The 23222-nt window shown below is 45.3% G+C and overlaps 1 protein-coding gene across 2 annotated transcripts in view; it reads right to left on the bottom strand.

Moving 5' to 3' along the window:
- LOC124595931 (zinc finger protein 395) overlaps positions 1 to 23222 on the bottom strand; it is a 518499-nt gene that overhangs the window by 136858 nt on the left and 358419 nt on the right. For both annotated transcript variants that reach the window (XM_047134850.1, XM_047134849.1), the window contains one exon: positions 13107 to 13234. In XM_047134850.1, coding sequence (XP_046990806.1) covers positions 13107 to 13234 — 128 coding nt within the window. The remainder of the gene's footprint in view (positions 1 to 13106; positions 13235 to 23222) is intronic.

The following is a 23222-nucleotide window of genomic DNA, read 5'->3' on the forward strand; positions in this document are numbered from 1 at the left end:
TCTCCTGACCTCAACCCTCTTGACTTTGATTTATGGGGGCATTTGAAAGCTCTTGTCTACGCAACCCCGGTACCAAATGTAGAGACTCTTCGTGCTCGTATTGTGGACGGCTGTGATACAATACGCCATTATCCAGGGCTGCATCAGCGCATCAGGGATTCCATGCGACGGAGGGTGGATGCATGTATCCTCGCTAACGGAGGATATTTTGAACATTTCCTGTAACAAAGTGTTTGAAGTCACGCTGGTACGTTCTGTTGCTGTGTGTTTCCATTCCACGATTAATGTGATTTGAAGAGAAGTAATAAAATGAGCTCTATCATGGAAAGTAAGCGTTTCCGGACACATGTCCACAGAACATATTTTCTTTCTTTGTGTGTGAGGAATGTTTGCTGACAGTTTGGCCGTACCTTTTTGTAACGCCCTGTATAGCTGTGTGGATTCTGAGAAGGCAGAGGCTGGTCATACACTGCATGCCTAGGTGTATGCGACCCCAGCAACAGACGAGGTGAAGACTCCTGCCCTTCCTGAAATGCCGCTCCGGCAGTTCGCTCGCCGCACCGGGCCCTGGCCGACTGAGCGACGTCCTCGGAGTGTCAGCGAGCGCAGGTGAGTCACGGCGCGGGGCGGCCAGAGGCGCCACGCGCGGCGCCGGCTGGCCGTGACGTCACGCGGTCGTTGTCCGCGGGTCCCGTTGGCCGTCCGGCCGCAGGGCACGCCCACCGGCGCGCTGCCCGCAAAAAGCCGCCGGCACGGCAGAGCACCGGCACCGGCACCACCACCTGTACCTCTGGCTCTGGCTCTGCAGCGCGCGGACACTGAACTCGCGGCCCGCAAGGCCACGCACGGCCGCTACGTAGCGTCCCCCCCCTCCCCCCTGCCTTTGTTCTGGCACGGTCGGCCTGGCTTCCCGCTCGCGTGATGTCCGCTTCCACCGTACGCGGCAATAAAGTCTCTCTTTTACTACCACCAATCCCCTGCTAATAGTTACCCGTGTATCGAGTTTCTGCTCGCTTTGTTTACAGCGGACGAGTAATGACACTGCACGCTCTACGAGCACTACAGTATCACCGGGACACGAACTCGACCCGATGGTCTGTGTGGCGCTCGAAAGCATCAAAACAGACGTCCGATAATGTACACAATCCTTTCGATGTTGCCGGCCGCGGTGGCCGTGCGGTTCTGGCGCTGCAGTCCGGAACCGTGAGGCTGCTACGGTCGCAGGTTCGAATCCTGCCTCAGGCATGGGTGTGTGTGATGTCCTTAGGTTAGTTAGGTTTAAGTAGTTCTAAGTTCTAGGGGACTTATGACCTAAGATGTTGAGTCCCATAGTGCACAGATCCATTTGAACCATTTTTGAACCTTTCGATGTTAAAGCCGCCTTATGACGGAGTTAAAACTTCAGCTTTGGAAGATATTCCCCCTCTTCTTCGTCAAGACCTGAATAACAGGTGGAGCGATGTGTATCTCTCATGTAGTAATGGCCTTAGTAGAATGACTTCTCCTGGGGCGACATTTGCATGTGCAAATGCAGGAAATGGACAGTGAGAAGAACGCAGTCGCTCCTACACTGGGGACAGATTTTATTTTATTTTGTGTTGGGAGGGGGCAGGGAAGCAGGAAGGGAGAGGTGGTAAAACAGCCATCTGCATCACCATCACTGCCGGCCGGAGTGGCCGAGCGGTTCTAGGCGCTTCAGTCGAGAACCGCGCGACCGCTACGGTCGCAGGTTCGAATCCTGCCTCGGGCATGGATGTGTGTGATGTCCTTAGGTTAGTTAGGTTTAAGTAGTTCTACGTTCTAGGGGACTGATGACCTCAGCAGTCAAGTCCCGTAGTGCTCAGAGCCATTTAAGCCATCACCATCACGCCTTTTGAAATTAAATTTTTATTTTGTTTCTTTGTGAACACTTCTGCAATTACGTATGCAGATGTCACACTAAGTGAGATTACTGGACCTACAGTAAGTCAGGCCATTTGTAAGTAGGCTGTTTGCGTTTTTACGTTGATAATGCCACGTAGCGCTCTGTATGAAAACCACTGACTCTGCTGTGTGCAGTCTGTGGCTGGTTGGACTCATTGTTGGAATATTCGCTTGTGTAGTGTTGGGCAGTTGGATATGAACAGCGCGTAGCGTTGCGCAGTTGGAGGTGAGCCGCCAGCAGTGGTGGATGTGGGGAGAGAGAGAGATGCCAGAGTTTTGAGAGATTACTATGAATGCACGATCTGGAAATGTGTCCGCCAGAAAAAGGAAATTTGTAAAGATGGATGTCAAATTGATATATATAGGGTGAGTCGCGTAAGACGTAACACCCCCTTTATTCCGGGGGCGATTGCACGTATCGGCACGCGGTTTTCGGCGAATCATAGCGGACTATGGGGCACATACGTTGGTGCATGCACAATTATCACAACGTTTATATTGACCGAGATAATGGGGCAAGTTCATGTTTTTTAAATGGGACACTATACTTTTTTTACCATCATTCGAACGCTCTGGAAAAGACGCGTATAGTGATGTAACGCATGTTGCTATTGTGATTCAAACTTTGCTTCAAAGAGGGCAGATGAGGATGTACCTACGTAGCGTAGGCCGTGCATGCTGCATAGAGCACGGCAACTCGGCCTGCGGGTCGCGCGAGGCGTGTTTACAGTCTGCAGCCGCTTCCGACCGCCTCGACCTTCAATCGTACAATATTTCCCAGCGTCTTTTAAGCGAAGTTTGAATCACAATAGCAACATGCGTTGCATCACTATACGCGTCTTTTCCAGAGCGTTCGAATGATGGTAAAAAAAGTATAGTGTCCCATTTAAAAAACATGAACTTGCCCCATTATCTCGGTCAATATAAACGTTGTGATTATTGCGCACGTACCAAAATATGTACCACATAGTCGGCTATGATTCGCTGAACACCGCTTCTCGATACGTGCAATCGGCAACGGAATAATGGGGGTGTTACGTCTTACGCGACTCACCCTATATATGATGACTTTTGAACATTATTAAGCTAAATACATTGTTTGTTCTCTATCAATATCTTTCATTTGCTAACTATACCTATCAGTAGTTAGTGCCTTCAGTAGTTAGAACCTTTTATTTACCTGGCATTATTGGCGCTCGCTGTATTGCAGTAGTTCGAGTAACGAAGATTTTTGTGAGGTAAGTGATTCATGAAAGGTATAGGTTACTGTTAGTCAGGGCCAGTCTTTTGTAGGGATTATTGAAAGTCAGACTGCGTTGCGCTGAAAAAATATTGTGTGTCAGTTTAGTGATGGTCAGAATAAGTAAAGAGAGAAATGTCTGAGTGCGTTCAGTTTTGCTCAGCTGTTTGAAAATCAAATAACGTAAGAGGTTTACTAGCACAGTCATTTATAATTTTCCAAAGGGAACGCTACACATTACTATATTTCAGACACACCTGTCTCGGTAGTCACTGAGCTTCTGAGGAAGATGATGGTGAGTATCTTCGGAAGCTAGAATTTTAACCAAGTGACAACACGGCCTGAACACTGATTAAATCGTATTCTGTAAATAGTGAACTTTTCCTTCATACGAAATCTCTGGACTTATCTAATTATAATAGCGATATAAGACAATTTGAAGAGCCTTTTAACCCAGAATTCAAAGTGATAAAAAACTGTTTCCACTGTCCACGTTTTGGCTTCGACACCACGTTTTCTTGTTGCGGGCGTTTGCTTCAAAAATGGTTCAAATGGCTCTGAGCACTATGGGACTTAACATCTATGGTCATCAGTCCCCTAGAACTTACAACTACTTAAACCTAACTAACCTAAGGACAGCACACAACACCCAGTAATCACAAGGCAGAGAAAATCCCTGACCCCGCGGAATCGAACCCTGGAACCCGGGCGCGGGAAGCGAGAACGCTACCGCACGGGCGTTTGCTTCACTGATGACAGGGTTCACTAGTGCGACATTCATTCCTGCGGAGACTAATCAACTCTTCTCTTATTTTTCGTCACAGTCCTCTTCACTCAGAGTCTCTCACGATCGCTCAACAGACGCTTTCGTCGGCGTTGTGACTTTAACGGATGACGTGTTTTTTGCTATCCACGTATGCGGCATACATCTTCGATGTGGTACCTCTTTGAACACCGAACACTTCGGCTACCTTACGGAGGCTCCCACCATACCAGCAATTTTAACACGTTCCCGTTTGTGCCACCTGCAGAACGGGCTAGCATCTCCATTTACGTTCAACCACGCTTCCCTCGCAGTGTCTCCATATTTCTATCCAACCTCTGTACCACGTTATTATTGGCTACGCCGGTGCCCAGTATTTTACCAGCTTGTCCACTGCTACCTTAAATTCTTCAAACTTTACTGAAGTTGTTACTCAGCGAGTATGACAGACTACTATGCTACGACGAAAATGTTATGTCGCTATACTTTGGTGAGTTTTCGATCCTCGTATCTCGAAGATACATTAGTAACGCTACGGCTATCACGGTTCACCGCTTCTGACTCTCGATTTCTTGCTAAGTGCGAATGGGAAATGTTTTTACTACTTCAGCGATGATGTTTTGACCACTGCTATGAAGCGGTAGTAGTAAAGCCACATACGATACCACATCCCTGTAATTACGGTGGCACACCCGACCTAGTATGGTAATTATTTTCTGCACGTCACTGTCCAGTCGCTGAAAAGACGGTGCTATTAAATCAAAGGTATTACTTACTACAGATGCAACCGTTTTCCGACGCATGCAGAATGACATGGCACCGTGTCGCCCGCGACCACGCGGCGTTGCGGTAAAGAACCACGAAGCCCCGTCCCAAACGCGGAAGTATGTACTTCGCCGGCTACCAGAATAAACGTGGCACGCCGCCAGGATGGGGCACGCTTTCTCCACAGGACTCGGAGCGTGCAGTAAGCTAGTCGGCGAGGTGCTGTCTCCCGGAAGTCGGCTACGGATTTGTCACAACACCTCCGCCTGCCGTGTTGAGTGCTTTTCTATGTGCTTTCAATTGTCTCGCCGTCACCCTTACTTACAGTAGTACTGGTCATTTTCTCAGGAGAAAGTTAGCGACCGTATCCAGACATACCAAGGCTGATTACTGGCAGCTTCTTAATGTGACCACTGTGGCTTGGGAGGAAGTAACAATGAGTCATGAATTGCGGTGCAAGTCACTTCCGAGCCCGAATGCCATTTATTACATACTCGGAAAAAATTAGTACAGTTAAGAAGCATCTGTTAAGTAATATATTCTATACACCGAAGGATTACTTATATAGCCGAGAATAGGGGTTTGGTAAAAAATGTATCACAAATGAATAATGATGATAAATTATGTATCACTCCACCCCACGCCTGCACACTGTAATTTTTGCTTCATTTTTTCCTTTTCTGGAAAGACTTACGTCCAAAACTAAGTAATATATGATAGTAACACCTTATCCCCTTTCTGAACTAAACGTCTCACTCGTTAAAGGATGCTGACTAAGTTTTGCAGGCAACCAAATGGAAAGTTGCACTACACAAAATGGCCCAAACCTCAGCTAATAGTGCACATAATGTGACCAGGGACAGAGTGGGAAATAAACAATGTAGCAATAAACCGTTTACAATATTAAAGAACTTATTTTCAAACAGTATTGTACACTAGGTGTAGCGCTGTTTTAAACAGACTGGCCTCGTATTCGGAAGGATGGAGGCTTTAATCTACATCGAGTCAGCCTGATTTCTGTTTTCCGTGGTTTCTGCGACGTATTTCAGGCAGGTGCTGGGAGGTTTCTTACCACAACACAAAGGCCGACTACCTGTCCCATCCTTGTCATACTATGTAAATGTCTGTATGTGAATTACTTTATTTTTGTTGATCTTAAATTGTAATACCAAGACATGACGAGTATCTCTGTAAGAGAGATCTACAGATGCAGATCAATAAAACTACTACTACTACTCCTACTACACCTTAACTGATATTTTCCATTTTGTTTTTATTCCATTTTTCATCCTATGAAGCCCCATCACGAATGTCAGAACACTAGCACAATCTGCTGAAACCTGCGAATTAGCCATTACTTTTGATTGGGTACATTTGTGAGAATTGGTTCAGGAGGTACAAAAATAAGCATTTTTATACGTCGGGCATATTTAAAAGGTTGCACGTTCAAGTGCACCATTGAGGGTTCGCGTATTCGTAGACATTACGACGACCACAAGAAGGCACATCATGTTATATCACAGTTTATCAAAATTCATTGTGTGTGCATAAGCTGCGTGTCAGTCGTGTTACAGTGGAAAAACAAGCGTCGTTTAGGGAAAATATTGCTAATACACCAAAAGCACTTAATTTTAACAAGGATTACAGCCAGTTTATCCGTTTAAGGGAGCTGTCAACTGTTCACACAGACATGGAAGAAAGGAAGATCAGGGTTTCACGTTCCGTGGACGACGAGGTCGTTAGAGATGAAGCAGATGGTCGGATTGGAGAAGGATGAGGAAGGAAACGAGCTGTGTCGTTTCCAAAGGAACCGTCCCTGAATTTGCCATGAGTGATTCAGAAAAGAAACGGAGAACCTGAATGTGGATGGCCGGTAGGGGATTTGGATCTGTCGCACTCCAGAATGCAGAGATGTTTGTGGTAGGATGTTTGTGACATTGCATACCACAACACCAGTTACAGGAACTGGGAGCTAGAGTTTTTTTTACAGATGCATCACTACCTGCCACTCACATTATGGCTTCCTTACTTCTGCATGTATTCTGCAAAACTAAAAAGGAAAAAAAAAATACAGCAGATGTAAATACCTAAATGTGCCCGCAAAAATAGAGCAAAGCAAACAAAGTGAGAAGTAAACTGTAGAATTCGTAGTCTAGGAAGCGGTTAAGAGCGTCTCTCCCATCTGGCCATCCATGAAAGTATCGTCGAGCTAACTCCAAAAACAGGTAGGTTTTAAAAACGCCGTCCTCAGTGCCGTGTCTTCAAAATCTTTCATAAATAAATTGGCTACTGTTGGGAATAATGAACTCCCCATAGCCACTCCGTCAGTTTGTTGAAGAAACTTGTCATTCAATAAAAAGTACGTCACGTCAGCACATGGTGACGAAACTTAGTCGTTACCTTGTCCAGTTTTTCACGAATTAACTGCAAACATTTGCTTGTCACAGCTTTGTCGTAAGGTCGCTTTTCCTCCGGGTTCCTCTTGAGGAATCCTGGTACACTGAGTACTGTGTTCGGCGTGTGACACATACTCACATCACGAGTTGGCAGAAGTGTACTTCATATAAAGTAAGGCGGACAGCAATGCTGCGCTGACTCGGCCTTTGTACCAGGAGAGGTACCCACAGTAAAGATGTCCAAATCGGGAGATATTTGAACATTGCCGTCGTCGTTTTTGATACTTGGGAAGTTTTTATCTCCTGGTTTGCAAAGGTGACAACCAAGAACTTCAACTACAGACACTGAGAAGGAGATTCTGAAGTATGTACATGCGATTCCTATCAGCGCACGAAGGTTAGCGTTGCAAGCGAATGTTCCTCATTCGACAGTTGTTCCTTATTATTCACAACGTGTACAAGGCCTATCACCAGGACAACACACACTACGAGTTACGTTCTGCCAACGGTTCTTGCAGCAGTAGACTACAAATGCGACCTTTCCTGCCTTAATACTATTCACAGATGAAATGCAGTTCACAAAAGATGGCAAGAACCAGACACCAAGGGACAAATGCTGTAACGAATTTTTCAGTTGTCTTCACATGGGGGAACACATACCTGCAACTAACATGTAAGCCCTGTATAGATACAGCATAGGGAGAGATCGTGGTTCGGCACTCTCTTTCCTCTCGTGACCCGATGTCGGTGTAGGCGTAACATTTCTGAGACCGCGTGCTAGTGTCAAGAACACGGTTGTGGACTAACCTTAACACGTTGTATATTGCCTCAGCCTGTCACTCCAATGACATAATTTCTCTCTCTGACTCTTTCCTAAACGGTAATAACACCCTATGCCGAAAATCCTGCATTTGAAACGGCCCTGTGGCAGAAAACCATTCTATTTATTACCTGTCACCTTTGTACTATGCAGTTGAAGAATACTTTGCGGAGAACACAAGCAATCGAAAGCATCATTCATTACTTTCACTCCTCCGCAAAGAGTCGCAATCAGTGCGACGTTTAATTTTCTTTCCGGCTGTTACTGCTGCTAGAGATTCAGCAGCTGCTAACATGGGCGTCTGTTTGGTGTGTTGGGGTAGCTTGACACAACCCCGTGGAGGTGCGCGCATGCGCAATCTGGTCACGCCGTGGAAGGCAAGAGAGGGCAGGGCGCACGTGACGGCCGGCACGCCGCCACGCGGCTTTCCCCGCCTGCCGGGCCGGCGAAAGGCGCCGGGCAGCCGCAGCTCCTTGTTGCGTCAGTTTTATGCAGCTCCCCAACGCGATGCTGTATCCTACACACGTCGCAAATTCGTGACGCTGCAGGGGGCCGGCGAAGGAGGGGGAGCGACGTTGCGGTGTACACATTGTCCGGTCATTAGCTGAAACAGGTGTCGGCAACCTTCAGTGTCTGCTGGCCGAATTGTCAACAACGGAATATCTTGTGAGTCCTACACTTTTTAAACTGCTTCCTTCCAAAAGAGACACACTTCTTCCAAAAATTAAACCAACTGGGATTCCCTTGTCTTGTACGAAACAGCGTCTTTATCCACTCTTCATTACAGATCTGCACTCAACCTCACCTACTTCGTGTTACAAGTTTTCGGCCGAAACATTGTTTCAAACACAATAATAAAAATAGCGACGATTGAAAATCACCTACAGTTTTGACAAATGGAGAACAGTTGGTGGAAAGTCGCTGCTATCCGAAGAGGAGGCGCATCTACCGGTTGACCCCTTCTTCGAGGCGCAACAGGTTTTTTTTAGTCGTATCACTAAAAAAGTTACCAAGAAACAGATTTTTGTGTCCTGCACCTTGCTCCACAATTTAAATGCGGATTTATTGTTAACAGTTAAACACGGGGTCGCATTGAAACTTGTAGTATCTCTGTTTTTCCTGCCTCCAACGAAGCCATAAACAGAAGCCACAATTAAATTGTAAACAGATTTTAGCTCCTGCGATACAGTAGGGAAAAGGTTCGGATTATTCTGTGAGTTGTTTTGTCTCTCTTCTTTCGTAGACGGAGACGACGCCAGAGAAGTTAGTTCTAATTCGTCACTGAAAGCAGTAAAACGCTTTTTCTCGAATGGTCTAGCACTGTCAGATAGCCACATCTACAAGAACGAGATATAAAAACGGTTGCGTACTTAGCATGACTAAGAGAAAAAATATATTTGAAGGCAAGTGCATACTCGAAATAATATCATAATCTAAGGAAAACAGCAGTTACACTAACGTTATTTGAAAAATTATTCTCTGTCTTCTGTGCGTTATTAATACAAAAGGAAATTGTGATTCCACTGCTACATTCACAGAGGACCAGCGAAGTAGTTTTTGTTACGGTATTACAAGTCTCAAGCCAGAGGCGACACGGTACATAACTATAAAACGAAAATTGTGGTGAAACGTGTGTCCAAGCCACAGCAACTTAACAAGGCGCGTAATTCACCAATGAGCAGGAGGAAATGCCATTCTAAATACACAAACAACAACGAATACACTTTAGACAGACAAATAAAAACCAGCCACAGCTCAAGAAAGCCAAATACAGCAGTAATGAGACGGTGTACTAATTCAGACCTGTGGCTGATTTTGGTTGGCAGCCACAGGACATGCGCAACAACGCAAACAAAAGGAGAAATAAAAGGGAAAAGAAGGAAAACACTGAGGGTGCCGCAACTGTGGTGAGACGCGTCTGGTTTTTACAGTAAAATAATAATTGTCTACTTGCAAAAAGGCAGATCCTCTTTCATTCATTTCGGAACTGTATAATTCAGATGGAACAAATAAAATAATACCAAAAACTTAAGGTACTAAAAAAGAAAAAAAAGGAAGGAAGGATTTTTTTTTTCGTAAAGACGGCCACCTGGGAAAACAGGACTTGTCACGAAACTAGTGACTATCACTCAAGTATATTATTTGTTGAGCTCTCGGTTCCCTCGCACACACTCAGAACTCGACAACCTCCAGGTACTACTGTGCACAACATTTAAGCGTTCTTTGCCTCATTACTGTTTTTAGCTTCGTAACGACGACTAGCTCATGAGAATGACCTAACAGTTAATACTTTACGACTTGTTCTACGTGTCAAACAAAATTTTTGATATGTGTAAATATCTCCAGAAAAAGGAAGTAGGACTAGAATTTAACATCCACTCAATTACTATGTCGTTAGATACGTGAGTGATGTTAGGACCGAATAAGAGTAGAGACGGAAATCGCCCATATCCTCTTTAAACGAGATTAGGGCATCCGTGTTAAGCTATTTAGGGAACGTCGGGAAATCTAAATCTGGATTGTCACACGTGTAGTAGGAAAACCGCTCCTCCCAAACGCTAGAGACAAGATTTTTGTTGTATGTTCAGTTCTCCCTCCATCTGCCGCGACACTGAAGCGCCATGGTATCCTTCGTCGACTACACACTTAACGGTGTTCGAGAGCGTTCGGTGTAAACACACTCATCTGTTAATTTGCAAGGCTCGTATTGTAATGAATGGCAAAGACAGGCAGGCCCTGTCACAAGCTGCAATTCCCTCGCGACGTTCAGCGAGGAAATCCGGTTTTCGTTGAAATTCATGGCGAATGCCTTTAGCTGTCTTTTGTTTCCCCCACCCCCCAATTCTTCTACTCTCTTTCCATATCAGCTTTTCTTTTTCATTACATTGTCTTATGCTTATAGTGGAACATTAAAATTTCACGTTAAAGAAATGGCTCTACGCCCCCCCTCTATTTGGTAATGCTGGTTAAAATTTGACTATTTTCCAAAGCACTGCGATCAACTGAATGTACTTGACATTCATTATAAATTTATTACTAACCGTTTTTCGCCAGTTTGCCCTTATTTGTTTCTATTTATGTTGTACACTTACGACCTATTCCACAGATATAACTTCTTTACTTTCAGCCAAAGACCACGCTGTACTAGTTTGGTTGTTAAATTAAAGCTTCACTTGTTAGCATACGCTGTATTGATTTTTATCTTTAGCATGGCATTATCTTTGCCTGTTTTCCGTGTACTCGTTGACTTGTTTTCGTCTGTTGGTTTGTTATTGATTGCCGATGTGAATAAGCCTTCTGGTGAGAACTGCTCCGTGCGGTTATTAACATTGCTGACATTTGGCTATAGCTAGCCAGCAACAGCAACTTGTAATCGTTTATATTATGGTCTAACATTCCTGCCATTTATGTCTGATAAGTACGATGTTTATAACCTTACAGTAACTTGTCTAATTGTACAATCTCTAACGTTTTGTATTTTCTCGTTTAGGCTAAGCTTGAAAATAGCCAATGTTCGACACTAGTAGCACTGTGCAAAATAAGAGACAGCTGGGGATTTTCATCTGTTGGTTTGTTATTGACTTTCGATGTGAATAAGCCTTCTGGTGACAAAGTACGAGGGCAGTTCAATAAGTAATGCAACACATTTTTTTACTCGGCCAATTTTGGTTGAAAAAACCGGAAATTTCTTGTGAAATATTTTCAAACATTCCCGCTTCGTCTCGTATAGTTTCATTGACTTCCGACAGGTGGCAGCGCTGTACGGAGCTGTTAAAATGGCGTCTGTAACGGATGTGCGTTGCAAACAACGGGCAGTGATCGAGTTGCTTTTGGCGGAAAACCAGGGCATCTCAGATATTCATAGGCGCTTGCAGAATGTCTACGGTGATCTGGCAGTGGACAAAAGCACGGTGAGTCGTTAGGCAAAGCGTGTGTCATCATCGCCGCAAGGTCAAGCAAGACTGTCTAATCTCCCGCGTGCGGGCCAGCCGTGCACAGCTGTGACTCCTGCAATGGCGGAGCGTGCGAACACACTCGTTCGAGATGATCGACGGATCACCATCAAACAACTCAGTGCTCAACTTGACATCTCTGTTGGTAGTGCTGTCACAATTGTTCACCAGTTGGGATATTCAAAGGTTTTTTCCCGCTGGGTCCCTCGTTGTCTAACCGAACACCAAAAGAGCAAAGGAGAACCATCTGTGCGGAATTGCTTGCTCGTCATGTGGCTGAGGGTGACAATTTCTTGTCAAAGATTGTTACAGGTGATGAAACATGGGTTCATCACTTCGAACCTGAAAGAAAACGGCAATCAATGGAGTGGCGCCACACCCATTCCCCTACCAAGAAAAAGTTTAAAGCCATACCCTCAGCCGGTATAGTCATGGTTACAGTCTTCTGGGACGCTGAAGGGGTTATTCTGTTCGATGTCCTTCCCCATGGTCAAATGATCAACTCTGAAGTGTATTGTGCTACTCTTCAGAAATTGAAGAAACGACTTCAGCGTGTTCGTAGGCACAAAAATCTGAACGAACTTCTCCTTCTTCATGACAACGCAAGACCTCACACAAGTCTTCGCACCCGAGAGGAGCTCACAAAACTTCAGTGGACTGTTCTTCCTCATGCATCCTACAGCCCCGATCTCGCACCGTCGGATTTCCATATGTTTGGCCCAATGAAGGACGCAATCCGTGGGAGGCACTACGCGGATGATGAAGTTATTGATGCAGTACGACGTTGGCTCCGACATCGACCAGTGGAATGGTACCGTGCAGGCATACAGGCCCTCATTTCAAGGTGGCGTAAGGCCGTAGCATTGAATGGAGATTACGTTGAAAAATAGTGTTGTGTAGCTAAAAGATTGGGGAATAACCTGGTGTATTTCAATGCTGAATAAAACAACCCCTGTTTCAGAAAAAAATGTGTTGCATTACTTATTGAACTGCCCTCGTACATTTAGCAGCTGATTCTCCCCACCTATATGCATACATAAATGTGGTTTTCGTGCAGCTCTTTAGTAAGCAACTAAAAACTGATTCGGTTTATAGCTCTGTGTTAGTGTTTCTAGATGGATTTCTGTCATGCGATGATCTTTTTGAGTTCTTCTCAGTCGTCCTCGACTGTCTGTAACGTCCTCACGGTACCTGCGGTAAAGACAAACAAGGTCGGCGGGAAAGTGAGGGAGTAGGTGGTACCCACCTCTCATCTTGGGCGAGTGCGGGCTGCAGGAGAGCCTCATGAGGACCAGCGCGGCCATGCACTCGTCCATGAAGTCCAGCTCCTTGGCGTCGTCGGCGTGCGACATGCTGGGCCGTCTCTTCCGCGTTCTGCAACAACCAGGCCAGGCCGTCAGCTGTGGGCGCGACAGCGGAAGCAGCCGAGGCGGCATCGCTCAAGCATAAGTAAGTTATTCTATTGCTAGGGCACAAGACACAATCCAGGACTGAACGAAAAACAAGACGTGCATTGCGTTTGCACAAAGAAGGAAACGGCAGTAAGAGAGCAAAGCGGCCAAGCAAACACATCCCTTCCTCCAGTCTGATTGCAGCATTGATGACTGTCGACGAAACTGGATGCTCTTTGAATCCAGAGACATTTCAGAGGCTAGCGACAAAGTATTTTAAACGGCAGCTGCTTAAATTTTCAAGCAAGTTATTTGCAAAACATCATTTTACGCTACGGATAAAGCGAATAAGGTTGCGCTGTTTTAAAGAGACTGGACTTGTATTGGAGAGATGGAGGCTCCAATTTCCATCCAACCATCCTGTTTTGCGTTTTCCACGGTCTCCCTAAGTTACCTCATGCAAATGCCAGCACGGTTCCTGCTTGCAGGCCACGGCCTACTACCTGTCCCACGTGACGGACCACTCGTATCGGCAGCCCGTGCTCTTTTCTTATTCCCTCGAGGTAACAAGGCTAGGGCGATGTGGAAAAATGTCGGAGATCGACAGAATTAAGGTACAAGTGGGGGATAAACGTTTTATTACTCTTTCCGAAACATATTTAGTAATACAACGCGCCATCCTGCAGTAACTCGAGTCGCTGCGGGAAGAAATATACTATGTGATCAAAAGTATCCGGACACCTGGCTGAAAATGACTTACAAGATCGTGGCGCCCTCCATCGGTAATGCTGCAATTCAATATGGTGTTAGCCCACCCTTAGCCTTGATAACAGCTTCCACTCTCGCACGCATACGTTCAATCAGGTGCTGGAAGGTCAGGCCTCTGTGCAGGTCAGTCTATTACAGGGATGTTATTGTCGTGTAACCATTCCGCCACAGGCTGTACATTATGAACAGGTGGAAGAGGAGCCGTGTATCCCTAGAGGACCACCGAGCGAGGTGGCGCAGTGGTTAGCACACTGGACTCGCATTCGGGAGGAAGACGGTTCAATCCCGTCTCCGGCCATCCCGATTTAGGTTTTCCGTGATTTCCCTAAATCGCTTCAGGCAAATGCCGGGATGGTTCCTTTGAAAGGGCACGGCCGATTTCCTTCCCCATCCTTCCCTCACCAAGCTTGCGCTCCGTCTCTAATGACCTCGTTGTCGACGGGACGTTAAACACTAATCTCCTCCTCCTCCTCCTAGAGCACCAGCTGCAAAAATTCCAAGAACCAGCTTTCAGGGTGGAAACTACCCACCGATTCTTTTGCCGCCTACGTACCGACCCCGCAGAGATCGTGAAGATAAAATTACACTTAATAACAGTTCGTGCAGAGCAGCACAAGCAATAATTCTTCCCACGCTCCATTCATAAATGCGAGGCCGGCCGGGGTGGCCGAGCGGTTGTAGGCGCTACAGTCTGGAACCGCGCGACCGCTAGGGTCGCAGGTTCGAATCCTGCCTCGGGCATGGATGTTTGTGATGTCCTTAGGTTAGTTAGGTTTAAGTAGTTCTAAGTTCTAGGGGACTGATGACCTCAGAAGTTAAGTCCCATAGTGTTCAGAGCCATTTGAACCATGAATGCGACGACAAGCAGTCTTAATGCACGGAAGGAGAGGGAAGAACCTCTACCTTACACTTTTCAAAGTATGCACGTAGAGCTGTGTTCCTCGATGCTTGAGGCCTAAGCGAAGAGAATCTTGGGATTGGCTACTGTGATGGGGGAGGCCTCCGTGTCAGAAGGTAACTGAGACCCCAGCCAGGGGATTACAGTGAAGCCCCCAGCGCTCACTGACAGCACTAGGGTCACTCCTTACCAGGGCAATATGATACACTTCAATTTAGCTCAGTGTCACCAACGGGTGAATGGTGCCAAAGCAACCGATACTTCGGACCAAAGCTTTCACAAATTCGGCCGTCACGTGGCACAATTCGTGCTAAGTTTGTCAAAAGGGTGACTGCTAACCAGTAACGCTATTCCGATATTGAAAGGTTTCCTGTGCAAGCGCACATCACGACTACTGATGCTTAAAATCTTGCGTGAATCGCACTATAGAACTTCCGTGAGACAAACGCGTACTATTTCGAAGATCTATGACTCCAAATATTTCTCCGAGATTAGGGTGCAGAGCAACTCGTGCACATAAGAAGGTAACTTTGAACCTCTGTATCTCGTTAACGGATAATTATTATACAAAAAATATGGTTTTAGTCACTACCTATCCAAAACACTGGATCCTTAGCTCTGTGATCAATTGAACTCGCGACATGACCTCTCCGCCCCCGAAAAATCACATTTTCGCTCGCTGCTCTTGGGAACTTATTGGTTTGCAAACAGCCAGATGTAATAGTCATTTATATAAGAAAAGTGCAGTGTCGAGGGTGACCGATCCTCAGGATAGTTTCTTAGCTTAGCTGTAGGGAGCAGAGTCGGAAGGCTTCCAACTGGTGTCGCGGCCAGTTCTGGCTGTCCGCCGCTATCTCCGTATCTGCGGTTTTCCTGTTTTTCCATTCTGCGATGGGTGTCGCCCTCGCATCTGCCACAGTACCCCCTGTGTGTGCGTGTGTCGAAGTATATAAATAAACTATCAAAACTTTACTGATATACAGAGTGTTACAAAAAGGTACGGCCAAACTTTCAGGAAACATTCCTCACACACAAAGAAAGAAAATATGTTATGTGGACATGTGTCCAGAAACGCTTACTTTCCATGTTAGAACTCATTTTATTACTTCTCTTCAAATCACATTAATCATGGAATGGAAACACACAGCAACAGAACGTACCAGCGTGACTTCAAACACTTTGTTACAGGAAATGTTCAAAATATCCTCCGTTAGCGAGGATACATGCATCCACCCTCCGTCGCATGGAATCCCTGATGCGCTGATGCAGCCCTGGAGAATGGCGTATTGTATCACAGCCGTCCACAATACGAGCTTTCAAATGCCCCCATAAATGAAAGTAAAGAGGGTTGAGGTCAGGAGAGCGTGGAGGCCATGGAATTGGTCCGCCTCTATCAATCCATCGGTAACCGAATCTGTTGTTGAGAAGCGTACGAACACTTCGACTGAAATGTGCAGGAGCTCCATCGTGAATGAACCACATGTTGTGTCGTACTTGTAAAGGCACATGTTCTAGCAGCACAGGTAGAGTATCCCGTATGAAATCATGATAACGTGCTCCATTGATCGTAGGTGGAAGAACATGGGGTCCAATCGAGACATCACCAACAATGCCTGCCCAAACGTTCACAGAAAATCTGTGTTGATGACGTGATTGCACAATTGCGTGCGGATTCTCGTCAGCCCACACATGTTGATTGTGAAAATTTACAATTTGATCACGTTGGAATGAAGCCTCATCCGTAAAGAGAACATTTGCACTGAAATGAGGATTGACACATTGTTGGATGAACCATTCGCAGAAGTGTACCCGTGGAGGCCAATCAGCTGCTGATAGTGCCTGCACACGCTGTACATGGTACGGAAACAACTGGTTCTCCCGTAGCACTCTCCATACAGTGACCTGGTCAACGTTACCTTGTACAGAAGCAACTTCTCTGACGCTGACATTAGGGTTATCGTCGACTGCACGAAGAATTGCCTCGCCCATTGCAGGTGTCCTCGTCGTTCTAGGTCTTCCCCAGTCGCGAGTCATAGGCTGGAATGCTCCGTGCTCCCTAAGACGCCGGTGAATTGCTTCGAACGTCTTCCTGTCGGGACACCTTCGTTCTGGAAATCTGTCTCGATACAAACGTACCGCGCCACGGCTATTGCCCCGTGCCAACCCATACATCAAATGGGCATCTGCCAACTCCGCATTTGTAAACATTGCACTGACTGCAAAACCACGTTCGTGATGAACACTAACCTGTTGATGCTACGTACTGATGTGCTTGTTGCTAGTACTGTAGAGCAATGAGTCGCATGTCAACACAAGCACCGAAGTCAACATTACCTTCTTTCAATTGGACCAACTGGCGGTGAATCGAGGAAGTACTGCATATACTGACGAAACTAAAATGAGCTCTAAAATGGAAATTAAGCCTTTCCGGACACACGTCCACATAACATCTTTTCTTTATTTGTGTGTGAAGAATGTTTCCTGAAAGTTTGGCCGTACGTTTTTGTAACACCCTGTATGAGCAGCGCACCATGCTGCAAAAGGAAAAAAAAGGAACCAGCGGAAAAATGCTTCTACCGGAGCAAAAAAACGCGACTGAGAGAAAGTGGGGAACCAATTGCCTCAATCTTCATTCCGCCTTCCTCACTAAAAATTTAGCATACGAGCATATTTGCACTTTTTAGCGAAGAGTGACGGTGGAAGACAGAGGAGAGAGTGCTAAAGGGAGAGGAAGAGAGAGGAGACAATGATGATGGTAGTGAGAAAGTGGCACTGAAAGAGAAAGACAGAAGGATGAAGACAATAACATCGAGATTCGAAAAGGGTAGATATTGGTGATCAGTGACAGGCAATGACAGTAAAACAACAACAGTGATGGATTAACACAGAACAGTGGGAGCGAAAGAGAGGGAAGACAGTCGAAATGAAAATACAGATATAAAGGCTTTTCGTGGAAGCAGGTTAGTGCCGGCACTGGGTTTCATCCATAATAACACAGATGTAATACGACACGGTTCAGGAACCCACCACATTCATCCACAAGGCGCAGATAAACACCTGACACTTCAAAAAAGAGAGGCAACGGCGGACCACCTCTGCTAGGACTTGCGTACAACGGCAATGCATAACTTTTGCATCCGCTCCTCCACGCCCATTCCCTGAGTATGAGACTACTTTGACTTTTCATGGTTTAATAAGGCCTACAGAACACGGTGCAACTCGACATTTGTCACGTTAACAAACATTGTCAGAGGTGAAAGAAATAGTAAGTGAAAATTAAATCATAGAACTGACCAGAGATAGAACGCGAGAGCTCTTGACCCATACTTCGTTACGCGCTTTATATTACATTTATTTACGTTCAGGCTCAATTGCCAGTCCCTGTGCCGATCAAAACGGAGGTTCAGTAGGTTGTAAGGTTTCTAGTTTATTATTATTCAAGTAAAATGGCATGAGCTTTATATTTTCATTCGATTGTCATATTTCATGTTTGTACGCTAAACATGTTTCAAACAGTAGTTTTCTATAGTCGATATGTTACACCACAGAAGTTCTAAGTACAAACACTGTGGTCTTTGGTTGTCTGTACTACTGTCGCTGCAGTACAGTAGCCATTCTATGAGAAGATAGTGAGAGAGTTGGCTGTAGGCAACGTCAAGGGTTCTGAAATAGCTCGCAGAGCACAGAAAGAAAATTGCAGAGGATGATTAACTGTGACTTAGGAGTCGGTAAAGATTAATTGGGAAAGTAAAGATTATGAGGTAAAGGTGTTGCTGCATTGCTTGAATATTTTCATTGGTTTGGGTAGTTGGTTATTGTTCACACGAGAATAAGTTATCAGTTCACATGGCTTGCACTCAGATGTTTTATATTTACTACTCCTTTACCATATCTGTAGTTGATCATTTGGCAAAGGACAATTAGTTACAAAAGACTGTAACAGACAATGAGTTTCAGTTTTTACAATACAGTTTTTCTGCAGGTCAGTTTTCCTTAACTCGTTTAACAAGTGCAGATCCGACCATCGTTCCCTCACGAATGAATTTAATATTTTCTGCTAGGGTGTGTCGCCGCATTGCACTCTGCGGAACACAATGGCTAAACTTGAGACATCATCTGTTTAGAATAGCTACACGTCCTTGCATTGCACATGCGCAAGGCTTTTCTTTTATTTAGTTTGCTCGTTATGCGCAGCATATTTCATATTCATCATTTAGTACACTACCAAGATTGTCACAGATAAGTCACACAAGCTTGTTAGGGTCAGTTACAGTGGGGTCAGGACATAAGATCATTCAGGGTTAAGTGTTGCTTTTCAAAATTCATCATCACGTCAGTTTAAGCAAAGTTCAGTTCAGCTTTAATTTCTTATGCAGACAGTTTTATTTTTACTGTGTATGCAGTATTACATTTGCGTGTGCATTATTCTGTGTTTGGAATTTTGTTCAGTCGGACTGTACGTAAATGCACAGAGCATCTTTATAGAAACGTTTTGGTGATATATCCTTTGAAAACTTGATTAATAATTTCATGTAGCATTCACTTCTGTTAACTTTGTGTGTTGCAACTGCAAGTCACTTACTGTGTCCTTATACACTGTAGCACTTCACAATAGAATTTCGCAGAACATCGTATTTAATATACTGTTACGTTTTCTAATCACTTTGGAAAAGTTAATTAAAAATACAGTGATATTGTTTCACGTTGTTTTGGCGACTCAGTTTATCTGATAGTTTTTCCGTAGTTAGACCATTTGCATTTTTCAGGACTCTAACACGTATACATACCGGGTGTTCAAAAAGTCAGTACAAATTTGAAAACCGAATAAATCCCGGATTAATGTAGATAGAGAGGTACAAATTGACACACATGCTTGGAATAACATGGGGTTTTATTAGAACCAAAAAAATACAAAAGTTCAAAAAATGTCCGACAGATGGCGCTTCATCTGATCAGAATAGCAATAATTAGCATAACAAAGTAAGACAAAGCAAAGATGATGTTCTTTACAGGAAATGCTGAATATGTCCACCACCATTCCTCAACAATAGCTGTAGTCGAGGAATAATGTTAAGAACAGCACTGTAAAGCATGTCCGGAGTTGTGGAGAGGCATTGGCTTCGGACGTTGTCTTTCAGCATCCCTAGAGATGTCGGTCGATCACGATACATAGAAAGACAGATCCCTTATCATTTAGCTACAAAATAGCAGGTCAGCAGCTGGAAGCAGTTAATTCCACAAATTATCTGGGAATACGCATTAGGAGTGATTTAAAATGGAATGATGATATATAGTTGATCGTCGGTAAAGCAGATGCCAGACTGAGATTCATTGGAAGAATCCTAAGGGAATGCAGTCCGAAAACAAAGGAAGTAGGTTACAGTACGCTTGTTCGCCCACTGCTTGTGTACTTCTCAGCAGTGTGGGATCCGTGCCAGATGGGGTTGACAGAAGAGATAGAGAAGATCCAACGGAGAGCAGCGCGCTTCGTTACAGGATCATTTAGTAATCGCGAAAGCGTTACGGAGATGATAGATGAACTACAGTGGAAGCCTCTGCACGACAGACGCTCAGTAGCTCGGTACGGGCTTTTGTTGAAGTTTCGAGAACATACCTTTACCGAGGAGTCAAGCAGTATATTGCTCCCTCCTACGTATATCTCGCGAAGAGACCATGAGGATAAAATCAGAGAGATTAGAGCCCACACAGAGGCATACCGACAATCCTTCTTTCCACGAACAATACGAGACTGGAATAGAAGGGAGAACCGATAGAGGTACTCAAGGTACCCTCCGCGGAGTATGGATGTAGATGTAGACACACTTGCGTCTTCAGGTAACCCCAAAGCCAATAATCGCACGGACTGAGGTCTGGGGACCTGGGAGGCCAAGCATGATGAAAGTGGCGGCTGAGCACACGATCATCACCAAACGACGCGCGCAAGAGATCTTTCACGCGTCTAGCAATACTTTTTTTTTTTTTTTTTTTTTTTGTTCTAAGAAAACCTCATGTCATTTCAAGCATGTGTGTCAATTTTTACCTCTCTGTCTACATTATTCCGTGGTTTATTAAGTTTTCAAATTTATACTGACTTTTTGATCACCCGGTATATAGAACAGCAGTTCGCTTTACTCCAGTTTCAGTTCTCAAGATAAAACACAGGTTACTCGATTTTCATGCTTTTAACTCTTTTGACGTTGCAACCTTTCTATCGAACAGAGTCGTCTGCGAACAGCTTCATGGAGCAACTCTTCTCGCCCAGTGACTAAGAATTCGCAACTGCCGCTTCGGCGAAAACGCCAGCGCGACGCCGTGGCCTCCTTTGGGACTGCCCGCGAGCAGGACGCGGTGCGCGGTGGGCGGGGCTCTCCCGGGCGGCCTCCAAGGACGCCGACAGGCCGGACAGCTTCGCTTCCGCAACAGCGCGCCGGCCCGCCAGCGCCGCCGCCGGCTGCGCGGCGGCCCGCCGAACTAGGCGCCGCCTTCCGCTTGCGTCCTCAGGCCGGTGCCGGCGCAGGTCCCCCCCCTTTCCTGTCAGGTCGCCGCCCGGAAAGGATTGCGTGACCGGACCGTCGCTTCCGTCGCTGTGTACACGGTTTGTATTTCAGCATTACCGGGGATGACAGAAGGCCGTGTGCCGCACTTGTCGGGAAGCGCCGAGCAAATTTTTAACGGCTTCCAGCTCCGCACAGCGTGGGAATGCAGAAGCGCATAGCGGTGTTCCGTCACAGACTCTCTTCCTTTATTTCTTTCCGCACTGAAGTCCCTTCGAATTAATGCCTGCTTTGGTAATCGAGGTTATTCATTGCTTTAAAAATTATATCACATTATTAAGGAATCTCATTAGGTTCACTTTTCGGCCACGAAAGTGCTGTTCGACTTCTTCTTCGTTACCAAAAATTTTGTCTAACAAGTAAGCCTATCAATTTTAAATCTCTTTCCTAGCGTTAATCCCTTCATACCGAGTCCTTTCTTTTCTCGATTTGCAAATTAATTTTATTTTAACTTTGTGAGCGGATGCCATTCATGTCTCCATAGGCGTCAGCTAACATGTGGAAGAGAAGACGTGTACATTATTTGCCTGTGAATTGTCTAAACTTTCTTGCACGTGTTGTTAACTTATTTAAGCTTTTTGCGTATAGTATTTTCAGAGTGGAGATTGGGGATCAGCACAGCATTTGCGTAAGGAAGCATGGCAAATCGCCTACAAACCACATTCAAGTCAGTCGGTATACCAAACCAACGACCGCGCGGATTAGATTCGGATCCGGCCCACTTCACTGTCTCTTCAGCTAGCGCACTATGCGTTTGTTTCACAATCAGTCCAACCCTCTCCCTTTTAAATAATCCAAGGAAAATCACAAAAATTGTAGAACAACTCGGATTCCACTTCTGCATGAAAGAAATTACCTCTTATCACTGCGCTTAGCTATCAATTAATCACGTTAAACTTTCTCGAGCACACTCTTAGGAGGTTGCACGATCTCCTCGACTTCCCACCTTTGTTTGTTAAGTTCTTTGTTCTCTTTATCGTCTGTCCTCACCTAATTATCTGTCCCAACTTTATCTTAGGTCACCAGATTCTACTTTTCAACTTATCTCTTATTCTACAACAATATGGACTTATCTTCACAAACACACTGTCTCACTGATACAATAATCTTTGTTCAACAAGAGATCTCTATATGCAGTTTCGTCACCAACCATCTTACAGTCTGGTAACGTACATCTACATTTACATGTATCCTCTGCAGGCCACCCAACGGTGTGTGGCGGAGGGCACTTTACGTGCCACTGTCATTACCTCCCTTTTCTGTTCCAGTCGCGTATGGTTCGCGGGAAGAACGACTGCTGGAAAGCCTCCGTGCGCGCTCGAATCTCTCTAATTTTATATTCGCGATCTCCTCGGGAGGCATAAGTAGGGGGAAGCAATATATTCGATACCTCATCCAGAAACGCACCCTCTCGAAACCTGGACAGCAAGCTACACCGCGATGCAGAGCGCCTCTCTTGCAGATTCTGCCTCTTGAGTTTGCTAAACATCTCCGTAACGCTATCACGCTTACCAAATAACCCTAAACGTACTAATGACGATGGAATTAAGCTGTAAAGCATCACATCAAATTACAAACGTTACCCACAGAGTAATGTATAGCTTGGTAAGTGAATGTCAGACTAATGCAGCCGTTCGCCGTTCTATTCTCAGACAATTATCCCCTCATTCATGTTCAACACGGGAAAAAATGTATCGCGGTTGGAAGTCCGCGCTAAACTGTAGGCCCTATTACAACTGGTTACAATAGCC

This window comes from Schistocerca americana, chromosome 2 (genome assembly GCF_021461395.2).
Source record: "Schistocerca americana isolate TAMUIC-IGC-003095 chromosome 2, iqSchAmer2.1, whole genome shotgun sequence".
NCBI classification, from domain to species: Eukaryota; Metazoa; Arthropoda; class Insecta; order Orthoptera; family Acrididae; genus Schistocerca; species Schistocerca americana.